Genomic DNA, 27502 nt, shown 5'->3' on the forward strand with positions numbered 1-27502 from the left:
TAACATCATCAACAATCAACTAAATTCTCCTGTTTTTTTTTTCCTTTTCTTTGTAGCCAAAGATTCTAAACACGCCCCTCCAAAAGGCAATCGAGTGATACAATGCCTCCTTTCAGAAGGCTCTCCACATTCTTAGGTGGCTTTAGGCCTAGTCGATCAGCTCTTTCCCAGCGCTCGAGTCTGCTTATTCCAAGGCATGGTCCATAGCTCATGTCAAGATCAAACTGCCTAAGAATCTCATCCTCATCATCAAAATCACCTGTGAATCAAAGATGACAATTATGGTTCTATGCGTTTAGCAAACAAAATCAGACATAATAGTTACTATGATAATAATATCTCATTATGTTTGATATGTCTTTATAGAAACGAATTGGTTTCGTCATAGAGGCATAAACAGGTTTGGCTCAAGTGTAAAACCACCCGACGGATTTGTCGGGTGGGGAAGGTTAAAAAAAAATGGGGGCCGGTGAAAGAGGAAGACGGTTCCTCAACTGTCTCCCCCTATCACCGCGAAAAGGGGGGAGGATAAACCTCACCCCCCATGAACGGTGTGCGGGGGGTGAGGGTTATCGTCACCCACCGTGAGAGCTCTCAAAGTGTGCCTCTTGTCTCACTCGATAAACAAAGAGCAAGAGAGAGTTTGAGAAGAAAAAAAAATGAGAGACAGCCTGAAAAAGAGATTTGTAGAGGGAGTGGGAGGGGCTTACCGAAGCCCACCATCGGCGACCACCGCAGGTATGCCTTATTTTTCATTCTTTCCTTTTCCGTTTATTTAGAAGGCTGGCTGCCGGCAAGTTGAAGAAAAAAAAGAGACATCAGACAAAAAAAAACTGACAGTCATTGTTATTGGCCTTGTTGCCAAGAGAGAGAGAGAGAGGGCCGGCTCTAGTTGTCATCCCCTCTGCAACACAAAGGGAGAAGGGTCGGGAAGTGGTAGTGCCCCTTCTGCCTTATACCCAGCTGTTGAGCCTGGGTCAGTCTGGGTGCGACCTAGACCGAACCAAGTAAAAAATATATATATCGATCGAACCGATCCGACTCGGTCATAGCGAACCAGTCTGGGTGTGAACCTAGACCAAGTCGGGTTTGGCCAAGACCGACTCGGTCCGGTTTAGTCTAAACCGAGTCTGGTAAACTATTTCAGACTCGACTCGGTTGACAAAACCGATTTTGACCAAATCGGACCGAGTCGGGTCTGATAGGGTCTCATTTTCCTACTTGGATCTGGTCTGATCTGGACCAGACCGAATCTGGGTCCAGATCGATTAAGTCAGTTTGGATTGATCCAAGTTGAACTGGATTCAGACAAAATTTAGGTTTGGATCCTGTCTGACAAATTTAGATCTAGATCAGAATTGGATCTGATTCGGATCAATGCTAGATCCAGATCAGAGCTAGATCTTGATTCAACTTGATGGATTAGTTTTGGATCCAGATTAGAGTTGTACCTGAATCCAACTCATAGCTGGATGAATCAATTCTGGATCCAGATTAGAACTGGGTCTGGATCCAGTCTGACAGTTTTAGATCAAGATAAAAAATCAACCTGGATCCAGTTTGTGATTAATTATAAATTTTGAGAATCTAATTGAGTTTTTAAACCAAACCCAGATGGGTCGAGACTAGGTTCAGTAAACCTAGTGCTCTAAACTCGAAACGAACATGTTTTAACTTAGGATGAATCAGGTCAAATCATAAGAATTGAAATAACGAAATTACCCTTGTGTGTACCCAATATCAGATTAAGTAAAATGAGTACAATTTTGCAATCTGAACTCAGAATTGAGTAAGGTTTGGTGCATTGGACTCGTACCGTAGAGGAAAATCTTCTTGTCTTATAGTTCTGGTCAGATCAAGGGCACAAAAAATGAGGTCTGACGAGTCAACTCAAATGGGTATTTTAGTAGTTTTATAAAAATATAAAGAAGGCATGCGCATTAATATAAACATGTTTGTGTGATGATAAAATTTTATTGTTAGAGTCACTTGAAACTCAATTGCGATTAGACTACAACATTCATATTCGAGGTAAGGGATAGTATAAGTAATCTTAGTTGTGAACTATGTCACATGGGTGCGGGTGCGGGGATTCGGCACTTCCAAAAAACCCGGGTGCGGGGGTGCGGGGGTGCGGCATGGGCAAAAATGTAATATATATATAAGGGGGTCGGGGGGTTCCCCCGACGCGGGTTTTTTCAAATTTCATTTTATATACAACTGCATGCACCCATCTCGTCAGGAGAACAGTGAATACTAATAGCCAGCAAGGCTACCACCATCATTATCATTTATTATGGAGAGAGAAAATCATTTACGAAAAAGAAGGATTAGGAGCAGCAGCTGCTGTCAGCAGTTGTCTATCATTTATTATGGAGAGAGAAAATCCTTTACGAAAAAGAAGGATTAGGAGCAGCAGCTGCTGTCAGCAGAATTTTTAAAAAAAAAATCGCAGCCCATTTCATAGGGCAAATTTTAAAAAAAAAAATCCAAAAAAAAATGGACCTAAATGATCCTGGGTGCGGTCAACGCACACAGGATCGGGTTGACCGCACTCGCACCCGTGTCGAGTCGAGTCGACGCAGGTGCGGCACCCTGCTAGCCGAATCCCTGTGACATAGGTTGTGAACAATCCATATTATGTTACATGTTATTATTGTTGTATATTAGCATGTTTAGAAATGTAGCTATTAAGTGTGAACATGATATGTATAAAATGATCATGCATAAGTTTATTGCAATAAGATTATTATATACACACGTCAGTCGTTATATGGCATACATATTAGAAAGAGATTATTTTAGGATAACATATCTATATTACAATTTTCGAATAGCATGCATTATGATGAGATTGTTATTAGCATTGAGTCCCTTAAATCTGGTCGTGTCATTGGAGATTTCATATTAAGATTAGCATGCTTAACCCCTTAAATCTCCGAAGTGGCGACCTATGAAAAGGGTTACCTGGTTCACGGCCAAAGTGCAACCACCATGAAGAGTAGGCCGTCGGTGATTTAACGATGTAAAGACTCTATCTCGTTGCATGCTTAGTATGATACAAAGTGTGAACCTTAATGTCATTCTGAGATTGAGAATGAGATCCATCGTGATTATTTCACGATAACACTCATAGAAAAATTAGTGAGGCGAGCTTGAGAACAAAGTTTCATGTAATGAACTGAAAATATGATTTAGGGTTATATTCACACAATATCTGAAACTCTAAACAATCATAGATGGTTGAAAGTCATTATGGTTAGAATGTAGCATGAACCATGTCGAGTTTGAGTATGACCTCCCGACTAGCTAACAGTGAGGTCTCTCTTGTTGTTTTACTACAGTGTATGGTGATTCGGGGATCAATAGGAGTATATATTTAATACTCTGGCTAACAATGTAGAATTGAGATGTTCTATACTGGTTACTACGCTCATAGACGACTATGACCGGTATAATTGACCTAGTGTTATAGTTTGGTGTGAATGAGTGTTTGATTGAGTGAATTAAGAAAGAAATTTAAAACATATAAACCTTATGTGGTGTGTCAAAAATTAAACTCATATTAAAGGCTTAGAGCATAATACAGTTGTAAGTTAAAGTCATTTATTGTTTATAAATATTCTTTATTGAGTTGTAGACTCATCCCCTGTATAATTACAACAATAGGTTTTAAGCACACTAGCGCATGCAGGACGTGATCGGTACTCCGACTTGCAATAGAATACTTGTTAGTTTTTATTTTCTTGTCATTGAACACTCATGAAGTAGTTATTATGTTCATATATTATGAATGATGAACTTTGTTAAAGAAATTAAACTTATTAAAAAAAAAAATTAGCCATGTTTTATCTGTGTGAACTCTATATGCTTTCCCTCTCATAAATAATACCAACCCGACTTGAACTCTCAAGATCTCACATTATCCAAGTGTTACATTCTGTGTAGGACTATCCAAACACTAGTGGATTTGGAAATTGTGAGATGTCAAAAACCACGGCAGCCACCATCTCAAGGGCCATAATGTTGTCAGTATCGGTATAGGCCCTGTATTGTTTGGCCAAAGATTCAGAAGATTCTGATACTCAAGTGAATCCTTCTGGGTCAGCCAAAAAATGATTAAAAATATTCCCTGTCAATCAGAACCTGACACCTGTTAAAGCAATTAAAATAGTATTAAAAATTAATTTTAAGTATTTTTTACATTTATTAAAAATAGCCGATTAAGGGGTGAAGCATATCGGCCGATTCCCCAGAATCGTTGGCCAAACGATACAGGGCCGTTACCGATATTGACAACATTGCTTTTGTGCATATGCCCTTGGTTCCAAAAAGATAGAGCAACTTTAAACCCAGTTTTAACAAACAAAACGCGTGCTTTTAACCCGCGTTGCATTGGCTGGAAACCGGTAAGGTGATAACAATCACGACCTGAAACGGTGTCCACAAAAAAATATAAAAATATATCACAGAAAATATACAAGTCGTGTGTGTCTACAAAATAAAATAAAAGTTCCTTTTTGGGATTTCTTGGCAAGAGAAAATCTGTCGACAAAATAAAAGTTCCTTCTTCGGGGAAAATATCAAGAACATCTCAGTACATTTGTTATTAAAGTACAAGAAATAAGAAGCATGGGAAACACAATCGTGATATAAAAGCGATAATGTTGCATAAGTATTGTGATTTACCAAAATGAGCGATATTTTGATTTTTCTCGCGATTCTATTGAGATTTTAACTGCTTTTGAATTTCTTCCCCATATCGGTTACTAAGGTTGTAAGTCTACGAAAGCATCATTCTTTGCAAAACATTCAAATCCAAAAATCAAGAAAGAGAGAGAGAGAGAGAGAGAGCAAACCCTAACCTTTTAGGTCTAGGGATCCGCCGGAGGACGTGACTAAAGACGGTGGTTGTGGAGAAGCGGCCCCCAGACCGACTCCTTTCTTAGACTTTGAAGGCGAAGAAGAAGATTTGCCGATGCTGCTGCCCTTCCTCTGCTTGTAGTAACTCTTCATACCTCCCCCTCGAGACTCTCTCTCTCTCTCTCTCTCTCTCTCTCTCTCGCTCTCGCTCTCGTTCTCTCTCTCTCTCTGTTTGAAACTTTGAATTTTGGCCCCCTTTATAAAGAGCGTGAGGTTAGGAATGCCATCGGATCGGGTTTGATTCGTATATCCGATCCATCAGTTTCCGCAACGCTAATTCTGACAGTAGGGCTGCACAACTAGCCTATCTAGCTCGGGCTCAACCAGTTTTAAGTTCAGTTCTAATTCGTCCAAAAAAAAATAGTCAAACTTGAACAAGGGCTAAAGCTCGGTGCACATAAACGAACCGAGCTTGAACAGACAACCCAGTCATATAAAGATATTAGATTTATATATGTATACATTTTATCTGTTGCATGTACACGACTTGAGCAGATCACAAACAACTATTTGGGCTTGACTCGTAATAAACGCATTTTATATATTTATTATATCAATGAGTTTAAAGTTTGGCTTGAAAACAATGAGTTTAAAGTTTTTTTTTTTTTGAAAGGCAAGCTGGGATTAGGCAGATCCCTACCAGTTATACAACTATACCATTGGGTTTTGAACCTGCAACGTCCCAACACAAGGTGACGTGCACTAGCTGCTCTTGCCATACAAGCAGAGGACCCATTGGTTAAAAATATATTATTACTTAGAGCGTTAAGGCAATGCATTTATTTTGTAAATGAGTCAGTTTGAGCATGGCTCAAGGTTTAGAAGCAAATATTTACTATTTTTAATTTTAAAACATGCACCATTTTTTATAAATGAGTGAGGTTGAACTCGGCTCATCCAACTCAGGCTTGCTATGAACCTGAGCTCAACTCAGCTAACCAGAAAAACGAACCAAGCTTGAACATCCTTTATTCTGTTCATTCAAATCGCTTATCAACCCTATATGCATGATTGGCCTTGAATGAATCAGATCAACTCACTTTAACTCAAAAAGTAACTTGTTCCGAGTCACCAAAGAAGAAAGTTCCTTTCTTGCCTGAGACTGGGTTGCTAAAAGCAAACCAACTAAATAGCTGCTCGATCAGTTTCACTTAGTAGCCATTCAAGGATAAGTTTCACTTTTAGAGAAGAAAAAAAAAAAAAAAAAAAGACCTGTAATGATGTAGATATCTTTATATAATACAAAAAAAAACTATTTTACAGGCATATAGCCAGTTTTGCTGCTCTTTACCATACAAATTCTAATATAACTTCCTTTTCCGTCTTTTGTCCTCCAAACCTATATTATCATCAACATCAGCATTGTCACTTAAGTTCCTGCAGATAGCTATTGGATCAAGTTTGTGTCTTCCGAGTAACCCTTATTTCCATTCACCTAAAGGTGAATAAGCTGGAGGTGTGCTACATACAACCGTTAAATAACCACTTTGATACACAAAGATGAAAAGTTATACCCAATTAATGTTTAATCAGCATAGCCTCAAGCCCCCGCTTTCTAGCTGCAAGCTTCAGTTTCTCCAGAGCAACAAGCCCCACTTGTCTGACTCGCTCTCTTGATAGTCCAATCCTGAAGAAAACCAATGCCCACCAATAAAGAATGGAACCAAGTTATGAAATTATTATCTAATAACATAATAGTCTGCATTTGTTCTATGCATAAATCTAAAGCTACATAAGCATGAAACTAAGATCCCTTATCTACTTCTATATGCCATTCACCATTTCCAACTACTACTTGGTTTAGAAGTTGTGGTAATTGTGATGGACAGTAACTATTAAACCTTAGTTGATTTAGAGCAGAAATCTCAGGATTAGTTGTGGAATTAAACCGATCCAGGACATATTTTAGTCACAGTCAATCTATGTTCCTGGTTTGTTGCTTAAAATAGTACCTAAAGAACAGTTATGTTGAAGAGAGTGTATCAGGTCCAATCATAGATTAGCATATAGAAATACTCACTGTTTGCTAATATCCTCCCATGTATGACATTCTCTATCCAATCCATAGTAAAGTCGCACTATATCCTGCTCCCGTTCTACAAGTGTCGAACTGATAAGCTTGTTGACTTCATCCTGCAGCAATAATAGGAATCATTTCCAGCTGCAAACATAAATTTGTTCATAAAACCATGCAACCTTTAGCATAGTAATGCTATTTTAGCAAGGAACATACTAGATACCAGTGATCAAAGGATTTCCATTGTTCTCTAATAGTCATGATTTTTTTTTGTTTCTGAAAGGGCTCCATGTGGTTTATTGTGTATCTTTTCACTGGTAATAGTAGTCAGAGAAATGGCAGCATGGTAGCAAAATAGTGGATATGGTGACGGACGTACTCTACTGTGATATGAAACATTGTAATCGATAGTGGATGGAGGCAGTAGAAGTGAGACAATTGCGGTAAACATTCATTTTGAAATGAGAGGATCAGAGTGGTAGGACACATTGTTCAAACTTCAAAGTGATGATACTATGGGATAAATGGTAGCAGTGTGGCATTGAAAATGTGTTTGGCAGAAATAGCATTGAGACGAGGACAGAAGACAGTGGAGACAGTAGATGGGGATTTCAGGATGTAAGATGGGAGGAGTTTGTTTTGGAGTGAGTTATGTTTTAGGGAGTTGCTGTGATGACCATTTATATGGAAATTGAGAAGCTTACTTTTAATAAAGAATTAATCAGCCAGAAATTAGTAAAACAGTGATTCATGAAAATAAGTTGTTTTCTGGAGATCATCACCAAGCCTTTATTCAACCTTTTCATCCCAATATATTATCTATAGTATACTCATGAATTTCTGACAGGAAAACTTGAAAAAGTTATTCAACTCTAAAATATAGAATCCATAACTTTTTCATATAAAAACATTCCTAATTGTGAGATGCATGTTTACCTTCAGAGACCATTCTTCTACCCCATGCCATGGGTTGTTTGCAAGATTAGTATCTGCAATGTACTACAAGAAAAAGATACTAACTAATCAGAGAAACACACACCAGGTATATAGCATAAGCAGATTCAAGCAGTGAATAGAAAATCGCAAGAGGACATTGACTTACGCTATGGAAAGTCTCTCCAGGAAGACCATTCAATGATGGAAATGCATCCCTATCAAGCGAGAAGACCTTATTGATTGCCTGGAAGGACAATTTTATTATAAGAAAAGTTCAAAAAACACAATACTGGGCTCATATTAATTAACTCTGATCAGGTATTGCTAGAGGTCACAGTTGATACCTCTGTAGCATTAGTGATTTTCTTCGGTGACATGTTCAAACTTTCTGCTATCATCTGGAAGAATAAAAGATCAATTATCAGGCTCATTTAAATTTGCACATCAATACAAAACCATCCGAGAGTGGACACATTTTATCTTGTATTCTACAGTCTTAAAAGAGAATCAATAAAACTAGATAGGAGTGTGTTACCAAAATTGAGAGGCATCTAATACATGGGTAAGAGCAAGTTTAAGAGTGTCAAGAACAAAAATTTTTAAGAGAAAGAAAAATAGAATAAGAAATGCACTTTTTCCAAACTGCATCTCTATACTTGAAATCTTGACTTACCTCTACAGAAGGTGATAACCCCTTCTCCTTTAGTCTTGTTTTAGCATTCCGGATTAAGTTTAATCTTTCATGCAAATGGGTAGGCAATCTTAGTGTCTTTGAGTTCTCAATCATTGCTCTTGAAACTCCCTGAAAATATGAAACATAAGACAGCATGAGATTCTGCATTGACCTTCCAAACCATTTTGTTGAGAGGAATAGGCACAAGTAGTTTGGGGTTGAATGTCATGGTCTTGATAAAATTGCAAAAAGGATTTTGTTTTGAACTCAAGAGCATTATCAGTGCGAACAATCTTGACAACAGATTCAAACTGAGTTTTTATTTCAAGAATTAAGGATTTGATGATACTTGGAACTTCAGATCTTTCTTTTATTAAAAACACCCACAACAACTTAGAAAAATCATCAACAATAACAAGATAATATTGATACTGAGTCCTGGTAGGAATCTTACTAGGACCCCATACATATGTATGAATAAGTTCAAAAACCTTATGACTGGACTAACTCTGACTAGAAGAGAACAAACTCTGATGATGCTTGCCCAACTGACATGCTTTCACACTGGAAAGATGTAGTAGACGGAATTTGAGGGAAGACATAATGAAGCTTTGACAATGAAGGATGACCAAGACGACAATGACACTGAACAGGACTAGATGAGTGTTCTACTGCAGCATAAACATTGCCCATTGGATGATGTAGGTAGTAGACTTCATTTTCTTCATAGCCTCCACCAATCTTTTTCCCCGTCAACAAATCCTGAAAATGACAACCTATCGGGTCAAATATCACTCTACAGTTTAGTTCTTTGGTAAGACAACTAACAGAGAGTAAACTTTGAGGGAATGAGGGAGCATGAAGAACATTTTTCAACTGCAAGGAAGAGGATATAGAAATATTTCCCTGACCAACAACTAGTGAGGAACTCCCATCAGCTAATGAGACTCCTCGATGAACAATAATATTCTGTAGATCTGAAAAGAAACGTGAATTCCTACATAGATGTCTGGATGCACCAGAGTCAATAATCCACTTACTATCATTCAGATGAAGATGATCCCATGTTAAGTAGGCCACACCAGCTACAAGAGAAGAGGAGCTTGAAGGCCGATGAACTATCAGCTCATCATATTCTGCTCGACTAAGTGTGATACTGTCACTTGCAGAAGTATTGTCAGTTTCATTTGCTACCTCTAGCGTAGTAACATTAGCTTTTGGAGCATTAAGCTTTGATATAGAGGAAGTTGGTCGTCCATGCTTATCCCAGCAACGATCTTCTAAATGTCCAGATTTTCCACAGAAAGTACATTGAAGTTTGCCTCTGCCTCCCATACCTCTTCCACGACCTCGTCCTCTACTATTCTGAATATTTTCACGTCCATACCCAGATGAGACAGTTAGGGCAAATGACTGGGACACAGGATGAGATTGTGGAAGAGAAATCACAAGTCTACTCAGACGATTGTATGCATCAGCAAGAGTAGGTACATCGAATCCAGTCAGCATTTGGACTTTTGCAACGGAGAATTCTGAAGATAAATCCGTGAGAAATCGAGCAACAATAGTCTGTTCTCGATGATCCTTTTGCTGTGAACAACACAGAGGCCTGTGGGCATTGAGTCTTTCAAACGCTGCTTTGACGGAGGCATAATACTAGGCCAAGGTCTGATCTCCCTGTTGCAAATTATATATCTCCTGTTCGACTTGCAGGATATGACTCACATTAGTCTCTTGAGAGTACATATCTCGAAGGTTGTCCCATATCTGTTTGGCTATATTATAGTAAATTAAACCATCTGCAATATGAGGTTCAACACTATTCATGATCCATGACATAACTATGTCATTATCTTCGTCCCAAGTAATATATTTTCCCACCTTTTCATTAGGTTCAGTTTCCAACAAAATGTGTTTTCTACGATGTCCAGATACCGACATCATAAAAGTTCTGGACTACCTGGCATAGTTTGTTTCATTCAATCTCACAGAAGAACCATATGAGAAGGGGTTTGCAAATGTCTTATATTCCCCAATAGCCTCATTTTTGGGATCAAATTTCGAAACTTCACACATAGTATGGGAGGTATTTGATGCTAGTACAACTGCAATAAACCAAAAAAAAAAATCACTCTATTAATCTCTCTGATTCTGACTCTGGGATGTTCATCAACCACCCAAGTCTATTTCACGACTTCAACCACTTTCACGACCACCCAAGACTATTTCACGACTTCAGAACCGAGTTAACAATTTCAGCTGATACAGGAACAGCGTGTTTTATGATCACACAACAGCCATTTTAACGACCACTCAAGGCTATTCCACCACACCAGAACTGAATTCACGCCAGCAGAGACAACGTGTTTCACGATCATACGACAGTCTATTTCACGATTTCATTGGGTTATTCAACCCACATCAGAAACAATAGAAAAAATCAGATCAGAAACGTAGATCTGGGAAAAACCAGAACATAGTCAAACACGGTATCCAATATGAGCAACTGCACACGACACAGAAATCCTACGACATAGAGAAAAAAAATCAACATCCAGATCCTTGATCTGCTCGCAACACCCAACTCTGCCGCAACCCGATCCAGTTGACAACACTGTCACCGTGACCTTTAGATCTGATTACAGATCTGTGTCATGACATTAGTCAGACATCAGATATGTGATCAGATCTATGCAATTAGAAGACGAACAAAAAAATACGCACACCTGTTTAATGTTTATATTTTTTTTCGAGCCTTTTGATGTAGATCGATCACGTGCTCATGCTCCAGAGATCCACTGCTTTGATACCATGTAGAAACTGAAATGAGGTGCACCAAAACCGAGGCAGAGAGAGAGAAAAGAGAGAAGTCGGCTGAGAGAGGAGAGAACTCATTAATCTCAATTAGGGCTAATCTCCTCTAACTTAAATAGAGAGAAGCCAATATAAAAAAATTACATACAAGTCCCTCCTTATTTATGAAATATCAAATAACCTACTTTTAAGAAAACTTAAGCTTAAAACCTCAATATGACAATTAATCTTAACATCATCTATGTTATTATTTTTAAGTTTCTTGTGTCTCGGGTTCTGTGTCATTTCATGACACATTGTGAAATTGTCTACGAAGAGACAATACACATACAAGCATAAATACTTAAAAAAGAAGTGCACGAAGGCACTCTCAAAACACTTGAACACAATACGCAAAAAGCGTATAAATAATAAACATGCAATAATGCATGTATTTCATAAAAAAGAAGCAAGTGCTTGAGTCTCTCAAGCTTATTTTACAACAAGGGGGAACACCCCTATTTATAAGAAAGAAGAGCTGCAAGAGGGGGCTCCCCAAAGGAGTCGTTGGGGAGCTCCCAACGGTCACAATTGTGACCGTTGGGGGCTCCCCAACGACTCTATTGGGGAGACCCCCAATGCACCTTTTTGAAAAAGCAAAAAGGAAAAAAAAAAAAAAAGAATTACAAAATAAAAGGAAAAAATACAACATATTCCAAATGGAATATGCACAAAATGTAAAAAGACTGAAATACCCTTTTTGGGTAAAAAGAGAAAAATGTATAAATATATATACTTATATATAGAGATACATAAACATATAACATACGTATACGTATCTCTATGTGTATAAGTATATATATTTATACTTACAATAATGTTTTTTAGTATACATTTTAACACCCCCCCTCAAACTTACGGTGTGATAACCGCAAGTTTGTCAAGAAGGAAATGAAATCTAGGCGAACAAAGAGCTTTTGTGAAGAAGTCCGCAAGTTGATACTCAGACGTCATGTATGGTAGATCAATGACCTTCTTCAAGTATTCTTCCCTGACATAATGGCAGTCCATCTTTATATGCTTTGTTCGCTCGTGAAAGGTGTGGTTTTTGGCAATATAGATTGCACTTTTATTGTTACAACACAACTTTGTTGGTTCTCTGATAGACACTCTCATATCTTCCAAAAGGCGTCGAATCCATACAATTTCCATGGTAGTGGATGTCATGGCTCTGTATTCGGCTTCAGTGGATGACAGAGAGACCTTATGTTGCTTTTTACATCGTCATGAAATCAAAGATTCACCTAAGAAAACACAAAAACCAGTGGTGGAGTGACAGTTACTAGGGTCACCTCCCCAATCTGAGTCAGTATAAGCAAGTAATTTTAAATCAGAAGAAGAAGATAGAAATACTCCCTTATTTATTGTGCCCTTCAAGTATCTGATGATGCGAAGAATAGCACTCATATGAACGGTTGTGGGAGCATGCTGAAACTGACTGGCGATGTGTATAGCATGTGACAAGTCAGGTCGAGTAATACTAAGATACATTAACGAACCTACCAACTGTATGTAAGGGGTAGGATCGGCTAAGGGAACACCATCGTCAATTTTCATTTTTGCTCCCACAACTTCAGGAGTTTCGCATACTTTGTCATCAGAAATCTCGGATCTGTCAATAATCTCACAAGCAAGTTTAGACTAAGATAGAAAATAACCACGTTGCGAATATGCAACCTCAATTCCAAGAAAATATGTCAGAAAACCCAAGTCTGACATCTCAAATTTTGAAGTCAAGACGGACTTAATACCCTTGACTCCTTGAACATCATCACCTGTAATCACCATATCATCAACATAGAGCAATAATATGACAATCCCTGCCTTAGATTTTTTAGTAAATAGAGCAGTGTCAGTATAACATGAGGAGAAACCATTTTCCAACATTACACTGGTAAATCTGTCATACCAGGCTTTGGGAGCCTGTTTCAAACCATAGAGAGTCTTTCGAAGACGAAGAACTTTATCTTTAGGAATCTTCATGCCTGGTGGGGCATCCATATACACTTCTTCGTTAAGATCACCATTTAAAAAAGCATTTTTCACATCCATTTGAAAAATGTTCCAATTTTTAATAGATGCAATAGTAATGAGACATCTAACTGTAACCATTCGGGCTACAGGAGCAAAAGTTTCTTCATAATCAATTTCATACTCTTGCCCATACCCTTTTGCAACTAAGCGAGCTTTATACCTTTCCAGGGATCCGTCGCTTTTAGTTTTAACTTTAAAAACCCATCGACAACCTATAGTTTTCTTTCCTATGGGTAGAGTTTGGAAATCCCAAGTTTCAGCCCTTTTGAGAGCACTAAGTTCATTTTGCATGGCTTCCTGCCATTCTATACATTTTTTAGCTTCTTCAAAATTCCTTGGCTCAAAATAAGAGTGAATGGCACTAAGACAAGCCCTATACCGGGGTGAAAAAGAATCAAAAGAGACAAAACGAGTTGGCGGTCTCCTATTCCTCTCAGATCTTCGGTGATCGAGAGTAGGTACAAGCTCACTATATTGGTCAATGGCACTTCTAAAGGTGTCTTGGTTTCTACGGGAGTAGGTTATCGGATCACTTGAAATCCTGTTTTCTTGATCATTGAGAGGGTTATGTTCTTCAACATCATCATCTTTTTCCTCATCATGATTTGATGATATATCATCATCACTAGATATATCATCATTACTAGCCAATAAATAAAAAAGGAATGAGTAATCAAAATTTTCTTGTTGAGAAACATTTTTTTCAAATCCACTCTCATTTTCTAAAAACGTTACATTTCTAGAAACATATAACTTATCATCTCGAAGATCATAGCAACGAAACCCTTTTTGAGTTTCGGAATACCCAAAAAAGGCGCAGGGGATAGCTTTGGGAGAGAGCTTGTCATTTTTATCTGTAAGTATAAAACATTTACACCCAAAAACACGTAACCTATTATAATCAGGTTCAAGTTTATATAAGATCTCAAAAGGAGATATTTTTCCTAATATCCTAGATGGTAAGCGGTTTATCAGATAAACAGAAGCGAGGGCTGCTTCAGCCCAAAAGTTCTTAGGAATGTTTTGAGAAATAAGCAGGGTCCTAGTGGTCTCAATGATGTGCCTATGTTTTCTTTCGGCCAATCCATTCTGTTGAGGGGTTTTAGGACAAGACCTTTGGTGAATAATTCTGTGATCCTCAAGATATGTTTTAAATTGGTTGGAGAGATATTCTCCTCCAGAATCACTTCTAAAAATCTTTATATTACTATTGAATTGATTCTTGATCATTGAGTGGAAGGTTTTAAAACATGTAAAAACTTCATGTTTGTACTTTAGGAAATAGATCCATGAATACCTGGAGAAATCATCCACAAAAATAACATAGTAAGAAAAGCCTCCTTTTGAAACAACAGGTGTGGGTCCCCAAACATCGGAATGAACAATTTCGAAGGTTTTAGATGAGAACATAGTTCTTTGCTCAAAAGGTAAGCTTTGCATTTTTCCGATAATACAATCATTACAGGAAAATGAACTTTTACATAGATCCTTTGCAAAATGTAAATAAGATAACTTGGTGACATTAGGATGACCAAGTCTTTTGTGCCATATGTTTATATCTTTGTTCCGGGCAACATTACAAAATGATTTTGGAACTAGGAGAGATTCCATATAGTATAAGTCTCCTTTTCTAAAGCCTTCCCCAATCAATTTCCCGGACCGGCGATCCTGTATTAAACATTTGTCACATAAAAATTTAATATCGCATCCATGGTCCGAGAGTTGAGAAACAGAGAGAAGGTTTAAGTTAAGTTTAAGTATAAATCTAATTTTTGGAATGGAAAAATCTTGAGTTTCAAAATTACCTATTTCTTTAATTTCAAGAGAGGTTCCATCCGCAGTGGAAACAAAGGATGGTAAAACATTTTTTGAAAAATCGGAAAGTGAAAACATGTTTGGGGACATATGAAAAGATGCACCTGAGTCCAAAAGCCAAGAGACTTTACCTGGAATGGAAGAGGTAGACACAGCGGCACCGGATGTAGCTCCCTTGAGAAGAGGTTGAAGGGCTTCCACTATTTGATTCAACGAGAGTGACCCACTTGATGATGCCTCTTCCTTTTGTGGTACACCGGTGGTGGCCATAGCGAGGAGCCTCTTCCATTTGGGACACACGGGCTTGATATGCCCCGGTTCCTTACAAAAGTGACAAATAGTCTTGCTATAATCCCTCTTTCCTCTTTGTCCACAATCTCCTCCTTGATTTTGGAATTTGAAATGAGGAGGACGATAGGTCTTTACATTATTTTCGAGTATTGATACGGCATTGACCTCATTTTCTTCATGATTACAAGGAACCACAAGAACATTTGATCCTTGTTTACATAAACTCATACGAGTCTCCTCACCACTTAATTTGGTGAGAACATCTTCAAGAGATGGAGGAGTAAATGAGGATAGAAGTGATGACCTTATTTACTCAAATTCCGGTCTTAACCCATTCAAAAAGTTGAAGAACCGATCTTCTTCAAGTTGCTTGTGGCGGAGTTCAATTGCCTCTCCACTCCATTTTGGTTCAAGCATGGAAAGCTCATCCCAAATGGAGGAGAGGTCGGCATAATATTCCCTAATGGACATTTCACCTTGAGTAAGGGAGAGGGCCTTCTTTTGAAGGTAATACTTATGGGATAGATCTCTTGACGTATACATTTTCTCGAGATAATGCCAAGCTTCCGATGCTTTCTTGAACTTGATAATGTTGGCATTAATCTTTGTTTCGACGGATGCGAAGAACCAAAAAAGAATCTTAAAGTTCTTCATTTCTCATTCGCCGTGCTTCTTGGAGTATTCTTCAAGAGCTTTGATCATTTCATCTCCCTCAAGAATCTTGATTTCATTTCTGTCCATCACGGTTATTTTGGGTTCCGGTTCCGGAATTGTGCCTTGCACATAACCCCATAATCTTTTACCTTTTATGTGAGCCTCCATGTTCTCGGCCCAAATATGGTAGTTGGACCCATTCAACTTGAAGCCAAGAGCGAAGTGAGACTCTTTTCCACCCATTAAGGAGTAAAGAAAAGAAGAAGGAGGCGTACCAACACAATACTTCAAGTTCTAGCTTGCACAAGATCCTTCTAAAATATTTGAGAAGCAAGATCCACCACTTCAACTTCTAAGAATCCGAAGGCACGGTTTTCGAGGCACTCGAAAAAAGAAGAATCCCACGATCCTTAATCACCAACCGTGCTCTGATACCATGTGAAATTGTCTACGAAGAGACAATACGCATACAAGCATAAATACTTAAAAAAGAAGTGCACGAAGGCACTCTCAAAACACTTGAACACAATACGCAAAAAGCGTATAAATAATAAACATGCAATAATGCATGTATTTCATAAAAAAGAAGCAAGTGCTTGAGTCTCTCAAGCTTATTTTACAACAAGGGGGAACACCCCTATTTATAAGAAAGAAGAGCTGCAAGAGGGGGCTCCCCAAAGGAGTCGTTGGGGAGCTCCCAACGGTCACAATTGTGACCGTTGGGGGCTCCCCAACGACTCTATTGGGGAGACCCCCAATGCACCTTTTTGAAAAAGCAAAAAGGAAAAAAATAAAAATAAAAAGAATTACAAAATAAAAGGAAAAAATACAGCATATTCCAAATGGAATATGCGCAAAATGTAAAAAGACTGAAATACCCTTTTCGGGTAAAAAGAGAAAAATGTATAAATATATATACTTATATATAGAGATACGTATACATATAACATATGTAAACGTATCTCTATGTGTATAAGTATATATATTTATACTTACAATAATGTTTTTGAGTATACATTTTAACAATTCATCTCATAGAAACAAGATCATTCAAAGAGGTCTTCAGCGATGGCCAAATGGGTCAGGCAATGAATGGTGGACTATTTTCTACAAGAACGAGATGGATTCTTGTTCTAAATTTGACTGGGTTGTTCGCGGTAGATGAGGTTAAACAAACAATATGGGAACTTCCAAACAATAAGGCCCCAGGGGTTGATGGCTTTCCGATTGAGTTCTTTAAAGCCGCTTGGCCAAAATCTAGGGACGAATTTACGGCAGTTTTTAATGATTTTCACATAAATGAATGTTTGCCAGGAAGGTGGGGGAGTCCTTGTTGGTGCTAGTCCCTAAAGAACAATAGGCAAATGAAATTGACAAGTTCAGGCCTATCTATCTCCTTGTTCGGCACCCCACTTAAAGTAATTACCCATGTGTTGGCAATGCGCCGTAAACAGATGGTACACCAAGTGGTGGGGCCCTCACAATGTGCATTCATACCTAAGAGAAGAATTCATGAGAGGTGTCTTTTTGTGCATGAGACAGTTCAGACAATGCACAACTCTAAGAAGAGGTAATTTTTGCTTAAATTGGATCTTCCTAAGGCTTTCGACTTTATAAGTTGGGATTTTCTTTTAAAAGTCTCAACAGTGCTACCAGAGTCCAACAAGTATAAAACTATACAAGGTCAAATACAGGCAGATGAACTAATTGAATGATTCAAAGCTCAATTCACCATTGAAGGCTATCTTAATGAGCATTTCTTGGACATTTTTTTCTCTGAAGGCATCAAAAGGAAATGTCATTAAAGAAAAATAAAAGGTACAAAAGAGGAAGAAATGAACTAAACAGCAAACAAAACAATAAATATGCAAATATTACTAAGAAAGGTTGTTGAAAGAATCTCAAACCTACTTCATGAAAAACAACAATGACAGTAGATGACTTTGCATTAAAACAATCTGATGTTACATATTAATGTGCACTACACAGTTACTTAAATGCAACATTGGAAGAAATAGTCATGTGCTGATCCTGAGGAACAAATTGCCAAACTGGAAATAATCCATAGCTAGAAGCCAGAAGACTTGGGATCTGTTTTCTGGATAACATATAAATGATGCCAGTAACATAATGTTTTCATGCTCATCATTTTTCAATGGCATTTTGGACTGGATGTTAATGTATAATGACTTGAATATCTTTTATAATTGTTGTTTACTAAACTTTCATAAAGAAAAGGCTGCTTTACCTGACGTATCCACCAATAAACATATGTTGAGATCCTGAAACCCTTTGAGGAGTCAAACTTCTCAATACCACGCAGTAATCCAATCAAACCACCCTACACAAATAAAAGGACACATCAATGAGACAAGTGACTCTGAATTAATTCCTAAAGTATTTGTATATGTCAGAGAGATGCTCACTTAAAAAATAAGAAAAGGATCAATAAATACAGTAGAGCTGAAAAACAATGGATAGGAAAACCTGAATCAGGTCGGCCATTTCAGTTCCCATGTTGTCATACTTTTGTGCAATGGACATAACAAGACGAACATTACTCATTGTTAGTTTGTCTCGTGCCAAAGAACTCTCTATCATTTTTAAGTGTAGTTCAGCACGAGATATCTTCAAGGAAGAAGCCATCTGTTCAGCAGAAGGCTCAAATCCCAATCTCTCTTTCAACCTGAAATAGCAACCATCTGACTTCAATAAAGTCAGGAGTCAAAAAGAAATTATTTTATTTTATTTTTTTCATGTGCATTAAAAATAAATGAATCTAAATCCAACATGTACAGTGGCTCCAACAGAATAAACAAAATGCAGAACCAAAAAGGACAACATCCACTAGTGCTAACTTTATAGCATGAATGTGTCCATAAGAAAAAACTCCAAGACCTAGTGATACATCCCACAAGATGCAGAACTACAATAGACTTTGCATGATAATAGATTCATTCTTCAGCAGGTTTATGGATACATGAACAAGGCAAACTTTTAGTACCCTAAGATTTTCTCAGAGCATGGATCAAATGAAAAATTGGGAAACAAACAAGACATCCACTTCCATCTTTCAATCATGTTCCATACAATAAAAAAAAATGATAAACTTGCCAAAGCACTTACAAGAGCTTCATTTGCTTCCCCTTCCCATAAACATTTAAAGACTAAAAATTAGACTCAGATATGCATTACTACTTCAAGAGATCAAAGAAGGGTCCACAAACTAGCAAACACTTTTTTTCTTTCTTTTGTTTTTCTACTAAGACATAAGATTGTCATTTCACAAATGTTTCGCATAAACTTTTTCTAAGAAAATGTTCATTCACCTCTGCCTGTGTTTTTCAAGATGTATACCAGCCTTGATCTTCTCTGATAGGTGAACAACTTCAGTGTGGGTAAGCAAACCATCATTTAATATACCTTTCACATAGCCTTTTACATGACTCTGTAGCAGCTCTGGGATGATATTAGAACCAACCTGCCTCCTTTTACTTGCATGCATCTTACTGACAGTTTGATTTTGTGACTTCCTCCTCAAATTTGCTCTATGCTGACGTGCAGATAAACCCGAACTAGTCACGTCTACTTTTTTGCGGTTCTCTCTTGATACATCATTTGTCCTTGGGTGTTCAAATGAAAGATTCCATTGCTTTTCCAGCATAGACTTCTGGAGAAGTATGAAGACTTCCAATGTGGATTCAATATCCACTTCAGCATCCTGCTCCAAGAAGTCCGAACTGTGAAAGCATGTACCTGTGGTTGAATGAACAGATTGCATATCAGAATGTTCTTTAAGAGACTTCACTGACTGTATGTGCTGACCAGATGGAAAACTGGAGCTGAATCTGGATGACTTTTTTGAAACAATGGCATTCTTCTGAGAAGATGCAGAAAACTGTGTGACCCCATGATCATGAATGGGGAAAAACTTGTCCGCTAGATCAAGAGTAAAAAATGAAGAACTTAGAAGCCTCTTCCCTGTGCTTAGTCCAATAACTGCCGCTGTAGCCATCATCAAAATTTTCACTGAGAGTCATTACAGAAAATGAACTTCAATATAAAACAGGACTAGCATCATTTCGCTTTCAAGCAGTATAATTGTCACAATAAACTGCGAAAGCAACTGTCCACTAGTGTGCAGGTATTTCTTGTGGCAAAGCTTCTGCATGTCACAATAAGATTACTGATCAGCAATTAACTGAGAGAGAACAGAAATAAATGGGAGAAAAACAAAGAAATACACACAATAAGCAGCAGGATTATTTCTCTGATTTTGTAACTTTTACAAGCATTAATGGTTTGAACTGATGTTAAATATTCAAAAAGTGTTCGTATCTAATGGTTTATCACAGTTAAGATGTATTTTGATTGTAAACCACCTATTAATGAATGATAACAACAATAAAACACGTAATTAACTCATAAAAAACTTACAATGAGAAGAACAGACCTGAAACTGCAGGTCTTTAAGACATTGCAGTGTAAATTTACACCTAGAGAGTGGCTATAGACACAATGGTATATTTATGATGGTTCTCGAAATGAATCATCCATACTACTTTCTTTCATATTTTTCTCTTTCTAACTTTCCTGGTATTATCAGGAAGTAAATTGAGGGTTGGCCTGAAACTCGACAGCTTGTTAACCATAAATTACCTGTGGCATGGAATACAAGCATGCAAAAACGCATCTTTCAAACTTGCAATTGCTTTTGTGGGAGAAATATGTTCAGTTGACTCGTGTTCGTAAAAAGATAAAATCTGATATGCTTATAGCTGCAAATGGTTACACAAAATGGATGGAATATCAAATTATCAAGAAATTTATCTCCCTGTTTATTCTATGAATATCAAATATGCAGATTTGTACACCATTAGCTGCTTGAAACTTTTGAGTAATCCTTGGTATACCTGGGATTTGCATGACATTTGATAATTCATAGGCTAACTCCAATTTCAAGTTTATTTAATTGTTAAATATCATAGTCTTTCATCCACAAGCATGAACCTTAGTCTGAGAAAATTCTGCAAGGAGCCAAACAGGGCATGGAGACTTCTTGGTACGTCATGATATTGCCCTATGTTTGCAAAAAACTATTTTGAACTTGGTCAAAGGTGCTTTAGATGCATGTGGTTGTTCTTTCATGTCATACAAAGGAGATTTCGGATATAGCAAAAACCTTTGATAGTCCAGGGTGAGGCAAATTTTTCTATAATACCCACAATTTATAAGAGGTTAACATAAATGTCCAAGAGGAAGAAGAGAAAAATACATTCATAAGCTGTCAAAATGCATTTCCCTTAATATTAGGAAAATGAAATGAGAGTTATGTAAACACTTGGTAGTTTTTGGCGTCAGAACCATATAAAGATAAAGTAAAAAAAATATTGCAGCCTCGCTTTGCTCTTTGAGAAAAAACATGTAACCAAAAGGGAGAAAAAGAAGAAAGCTATAACGAATAACAACATAAAGCACCCTTAGACAAGAAAAAGAGAATTTTACGAATGTTGAGAAGTTTTGAAATGTCTTAACCAGAAGAAGATTAAAGAACTCTTGCAGCCAAGCTCTACCAAACACAGATCTGTCGCCAATACAAGAACAAAGTTCTCTGTATCAGAGAGGACTGAGTGAATTGATGACAAAACGAACCGAAAGCAGCTGAAGGTTTCACAGTTAGACAATGGTAACAACCAAACTGAATTTAACTACAAATCTCCCAAAAAATTGGCTAAAAATGGCACCACCGGCAGGCACATAATGGACGGGAAACAAGTGAAAGATGCAACCTCCCCTCCTTCTAAGCATGCCTTCTAACATAGCGCGGCAAGAAACAAAAAGCAAATTCGTTTATGCGGATAGAAACGCACACTCGCATAAGCAATCTTACAAAGAAGAAAAAGAAAAGAATGTGTGTGCTTGGATCAGAGTTGAGGAAGACCGCAATTCTTAATCCGATCATCCAAAAAGAGTAATCAATCGGGCAATCAATTTACCATATTCAACGAGAACGAAAAAATGAAAAAACAGAAGAATGGGACTGAGTTTCAACAACTCAACAACAATAACAAGAGATCCGATTAATCGATCTCAGCGTTCCCACTGCATCAACAGATGAGCTTCACATTGAACCAGAGAAATTTGCAAGAAAGAAGAAGGCACGAAATAATTACGATGGGAGCCGTCGATTGAGCTCAGAAGCATAGATCACAAGAAAGAAAATAAGATCATTCCTCCACCATTAGATCAATCCAGAAAAAAAAAGTCTGAGAGCTCTGCTATACTCGTATTTACCTCCGAAAGAGAGCTCGATCTCTTCGGAAATTGAAAAGATAAAGTTCAAAGATCTCTGCTCATCTCAGAGAGCGACAGAGAGGGGGAAGAAGATATGGTGAGTAGGATGATTGGTGGTTAGCGAGAGAGGGTGTTTGTGTGTGTGTGATATTTAGTCGGGGGAGGAGCGTCGAGTGGCTCAGGTAAGATCGTGACATCGTGCGCGCGCGCGCGCGCGCGCTTTCGATCCTATTTTCTGTTTGTCTATCCGGCCTTGCGCGTAACGACGAGGTTTAAGCCTCTCCTTTGCCACGTGTTTATCTTTGTCCGCTGAGGTCCTCTCCTTTGCCACGTGTCTATCTTTGTCCGCCGAGGTCCTCTCCTTCTCTATATTTCCATCTCGGGTCACCTGCCACGCATCGGTTCGAGACGTCATTGTGAATTAACAGATTCGTATCGGGTGAGGGTCGCGAGCACACCAAACTCGGAAAGATCAGGTGCAATATGATTGCACAAATATTTGTGCATTAAGCACCTGATCACCCTCCATCTTTGGGACTGACTTGTCAGGTGTGGGACCCACATGATGGATGGCTATCGGATGCTTAATGCATAACTTTTTGCACTCATATTACACCCATCCTCTCTCCGCCAAACTCTAGCAATCAAAATTTTAGGGCGGGAAGGTGATTGAAAATATAATGCGTTTGAGGTGGAGTCCGGATCAGGAGAAATCACATGGCACAAAATTTGTGCATTAAGCACCTGATCGCCCTCCATCAGACCTTAGGCCCACAACTGACAGGCCGTTTCCAAGATGGAGGGTGATCAGGTGCTTAATGCAAAAAATATTTGTGCCATTAACTAAGAAGATCCTATCCTTTGAAGTAGGATTGGTTTCATCCTGGAGCCAGGATCGCACTTTGATGTGCGGCGGTACACCTGATCTTTTGGCTGACCGTCTGTTAGTTGTGAGATTCAGAGAAAAATAAATAAATAAACCTACTGACCTTTGCATAAACATATTATGAATCTTCTACCGTATGCACAAATACATTGTGAACCTTGAACCTTCTAACATTTGCACAATTATGTTGTGAACTTTTGAATATGATTTAAATCACCAGGGAGATTTGCAACATATTTGTGCGGACCTCATGACGTTCGCATAAATATGTTGCAAACCTCTTGACGTTCGCATAAATAGTTGTGAAACTTTTTGATAATTTTAATCATATTCGGAGGTTCGCAACATATTTGTGAAAATATCAGGAGGTCCGTGTAAAAATATTTAAAGGTCTACAACATATTTGTGTGAACGTTAGGAGGTCCACACAAATATTTATGTGAACGTCAAAAGTTTTGAAGGATATTTGTGCGAATGTCAAAAAGTTCACAATATATTTGTGCAAGCATTAGGAGGTTTACAACATATTTGTGTGAACATCTAGAGGTTTGCATGCAAACGTCAAGAGGTTCACAAAGGGTACAAATATCTTAAAAATATGAAAATCAAAATTTTGATCTTGGGGTGATTTTGGCAAATTGTAAGGTATTTCCGGTTTTACAAGAACAATACAATCATTTTTCATTTTGGAACAAATAAATTTTGGCAATATTTACTTTTTATTGGCTGAGTAGTTTTCTTGAAAAAAAATGTTGATGTCTTTCATAATGTAAAGAAATTGATATTTACTTATTTATTTTTTCTTTATTTTTTTAATATCACTAGTAACGTGCTCGCTGCACAAAGAGAGATTCAGAGAAAAAAAACTAAATAAAAATAGGCAGATAATGTATGCCCTAACTTGGAAACGAGATACAAATTGCTTTGTTGGATCCAATTAGATCCAAGATAGTGCAATTGGGTCCATTCAAGAGTATGATATGATTGACTGCATCTAATTTAGTTTACTGGATTTGATATGGTCCAAACAGGTTCATTCATATCTTTTGAGTCCAGTATTATTAACTGGATCCAATCTGGTCCAAATAAGTCCATTCAAGTCCATTGAGTCAAACTTGTTTAAATGGTTCCATTTGGATCCAGCATTGTTCAGTGTGGTCCACTCAAGAGTCCACTATGAGTATGTTGTAAACCGTTTACATAAATATGGTGTGACCTTTTTTTTTTAAGTCAAGTTGGGGTTAGGCATACCTCCATCAGTTATACAATTGTACCATTGGGTTTTGAACTTGCAATGTCCCAACACAAGGTGATGTGCACTAATTGCTCCTACCATAGAAGTGTAGCCCCCCCCCCCTCCCCCCCGGTTGGTGAACCTCCTGGCCTTTCGACCTGGCAAGATGGGAAAAATAATTCCCTAAGAATACTCCTCGAAATGCTTTCCAAGGAATTATTTCTGCTATGAGGAAACAAACTCCTCGAGTCATGTTCTACCATTTGCGGGTGTTGTCCTTAAGATGATACATGTCAAAGTTAGTATTTTTCTCTTCGGACAAGGACAACAGTCAAAACGCTTGTTCTTTTTCTTCAATCCAGCTCTAGGTCAGCCTTTCCTGCAAAGGTTGGGGGTTCTAATTTTAGAAATTTTGCATGTATGATCACACTTTGGTGATGGTTCACCCACCTAGATGCAGCAGATTCCTGTTAGTTATGTACTTGGTTTCGTACAGTTATTGTCGAGCTACTAAGAGCATTCATGACAAACCCTCGTTGATCTACCCAGTCATTAGGCAATTTGCCATTTGTTCGTAGTCATCTTTGTTTTGCATCAACAATTTGCAATCAAAGGATGACCAAGTTAGGTTACGCCAGAAATCAAGACATATGTACATCTATATTGTTACAAAACCCCAACACTACTAGTTGACCTTGCAGAAAAAAAATCTGCTTGACAAGAGTTCACTAACTTGAAAACCAAACCAAAAACCATTTCATCTCATACTCCTATGAACGGTTCGAGTATTGTTTAACATATTTTCTCATATTACTTGTGCACCTTGGTTTGCGTTGAGGGGGGCAAGGCTAGAGTGTAAGTAGGTGAATTTGGCGTGTAGAGGTGCATATCCGGCGTATAGATAGGTGAGTCCAGCGCATAGAGGGTTGAAGCTGGGGTATAGACTGTTGAGTCTGACATATAGTTAGGTGATCTATTGCCTCGTGCACTTAATAAATTCAATGAGATCTTAATTAGCCCGGGTATATCGAGAGGGCCACTAGTATAGTGGGCCTCATCCTCAAGACCATGCGCAACCAATTGTCTTGTATTGTGGCCTTCCTAGAGATGACATTTATAAATAGAATGGTTCATCTCACCACATAAGAGACAATCTTCTAACTCCCATGGGCATATCTGACCCAGATGGGCTTGGTGGCATCAACAACATTTCAACCTGTCATTAGATTATCCTAGGTTGGTGTTTTCATGAATCAACTTACACATCCGATGATCCATGTTTTGGATGATCATTTGTTGTTGCTCAACGGCTCCGATCAAGGCATTCATCACTTTGACCATCTAGTTGTATGTCATTTGTTACAAAAGAGAATTTCTTATGAAGGATAAATACAAAAATGGTTAAGCAAAATACTTACAGTGTGATGTGGATGTTGGACGGTCAAGAATCACAGTTTTTTTTTTTGCTCTGATACCAAAGTTGGAACAACCCAAAAAATTTAACTTGTAAAATTTTTAGTCATTTTTTTAGTTAAAACAATAGTTCAGCAGAATAGTAGTTTGAAAACACCAAGTTAACGAACTCTGAGCAGGTTACAGGCAAATTTTTTAGCAAATGAATTGGATCTCTAAATGTCTCGAATTTGGGCATGCATTTCCACACAATCATTCAAAACCATAAAGATTCAAACAAGGATTTTGATATAAATAGTTTTATACAAAATATCAAATTGTGCTTATGAGCAAACAATAGAGATAATGGATTCTTGATATTATCACACTATCACCTAAAGTAGTTGTCTACTCGTCACCTGCATCCCATTAAACAGGCCAGACTCACGAAAGGCTAGTAAGTACAGTGAGGTTACACAATTGTACAAAGCTAATACAAGTATTAATTATGGTTCAAAAATATTGTATCACATGTAATTGAACAATTTGCGAATTGATATAAGCGAGGTATCTTTCCTATTTCGGACAAGGAGTGTGTGCATCATGTGTTGTTTCGATATTTACCTAGCTTTAGGCACTCATAAGATGAAATCATAGAAACAATTGAGACCATTCAGAGGTTTATTATTTTGAGTAAATTGATAACCCGAATGACTATCAGACAGTAGAAGGAAGGTGGTTGGCGCCGCTTCCGATGGCAACTCGTCGAAGGAGGAGCAAAGGAGAGCGAGTACACTGAGAGAAAGAGAGAGTTGAGGGAAGAGAGAGTGAGAGAACTGAGAGGGATTGAAAGTGTCATTAGACGCAGGGGTTTAAATAGGGTCGTGGGGGGGCTGATTATGTGTTTGGGTTTGGGTTGGATCCGGTTGGATCCAACCCCAAACCCAGTGCATTTATAAGGGTGAGGCTTAGGTATTTGGATCCAGGTTAGATCCGATTGGATCCACCTTTACCCAAACTATTTTAAGAGAGGGGGTTGGTTGTGGGGTTGGATTATGTTGCATTCATTTGGACCCAACTCAATCTAATTATATATATATATATATATAGAGAGAGAGAGAGAGAGAGAGAGAGAAAGAGAGTGTGGTTTGGATTTGGATCTTTAAAAATCCAAATCCATTCCAAAACCTTTTGTTAAGGTAAAGTGCATTGGATTGATATTAGATTGGATCCAAATTGTAATACCCATAAATATTTTGATAATTATTTTAATAAACAATGATAATTTTTATGTCTCAGATAATGATTTTTTATTCATAAATTACGCATTGAGATTAGAAATAATTGAGTATATTAATTTAAAGGTTTATCTCACTTGAATGAGAATTTTAACTAGAGTTATATTTAGACTTGAATTGAACTCATGGTTAAATTCATGCAAATTGCAATTTAAATATCATTTGGATTTGGAATTAATTACCAATGAATTTGGATTTAGTA

At 37.8% G+C, this 27502-nt stretch overlaps 2 protein-coding genes across 4 annotated transcripts; both read right to left on the minus strand.

Moving 5' to 3' along the window:
* Positions 1 to 65: 65 nt before the first annotated feature.
* On the minus strand, positions 66 to 5016 carry POLD4 (polymerase delta 4). The gene is made up of 2 exons (XM_089986328.1): positions 4866 to 5016; positions 66 to 259 (listed from the first exon to the last, which is right to left on the minus strand). The coding sequence occupies exons 1-2, from the start codon at positions 5014 to 5016 to the stop codon at positions 66 to 68; spliced, it is 345 nt and encodes a 114-aa protein (XP_089842454.1).
* A 1122-nt stretch (positions 5017 to 6138) lies between these two features.
* Positions 6139 to 22735, minus strand: LOC149819030 (RNA polymerase sigma factor sigA-like). Of its 3 annotated transcripts, none has more exons than XM_089984364.1 (10): positions 22491 to 22735; positions 19526 to 20361; positions 18684 to 18882; positions 18445 to 18537; positions 8550 to 8678; positions 8221 to 8274; positions 8043 to 8120; positions 7877 to 7939; positions 6944 to 7056; positions 6139 to 6550 (listed from the first exon to the last, which is right to left on the minus strand). In XM_089984364.1, the coding sequence occupies exons 2-10, from the start codon at positions 20212 to 20214 to the stop codon at positions 6442 to 6444; spliced, it is 1527 nt and encodes a 508-aa protein (XP_089840490.1). In that variant the 5' UTR covers positions 20215 to 20361; positions 22491 to 22735; the 3' UTR covers positions 6139 to 6441. The 3 variants fall into 3 exon arrangements, with proteins under 3 accessions (XP_089840490.1, XP_089840491.1, XP_089840492.1); XM_089984365.1 differs by having other exon boundaries at positions 22370 to 22547; XM_089984366.1 differs by lacking the exon at positions 8550 to 8678 and having other exon boundaries at positions 22370 to 22546.
* Positions 22736 to 27502: the final 4767 nt, after the last annotated feature.

Source organism: Nuphar pumila, chromosome 13, assembly GCF_984573655.1.
Source record: "Nuphar pumila chromosome 13, dmNupPumi1.hap1.1, whole genome shotgun sequence".
In the NCBI taxonomy this organism is placed as follows: domain Eukaryota; kingdom Viridiplantae; phylum Streptophyta; class Magnoliopsida; order Nymphaeales; family Nymphaeaceae; genus Nuphar; species Nuphar pumila.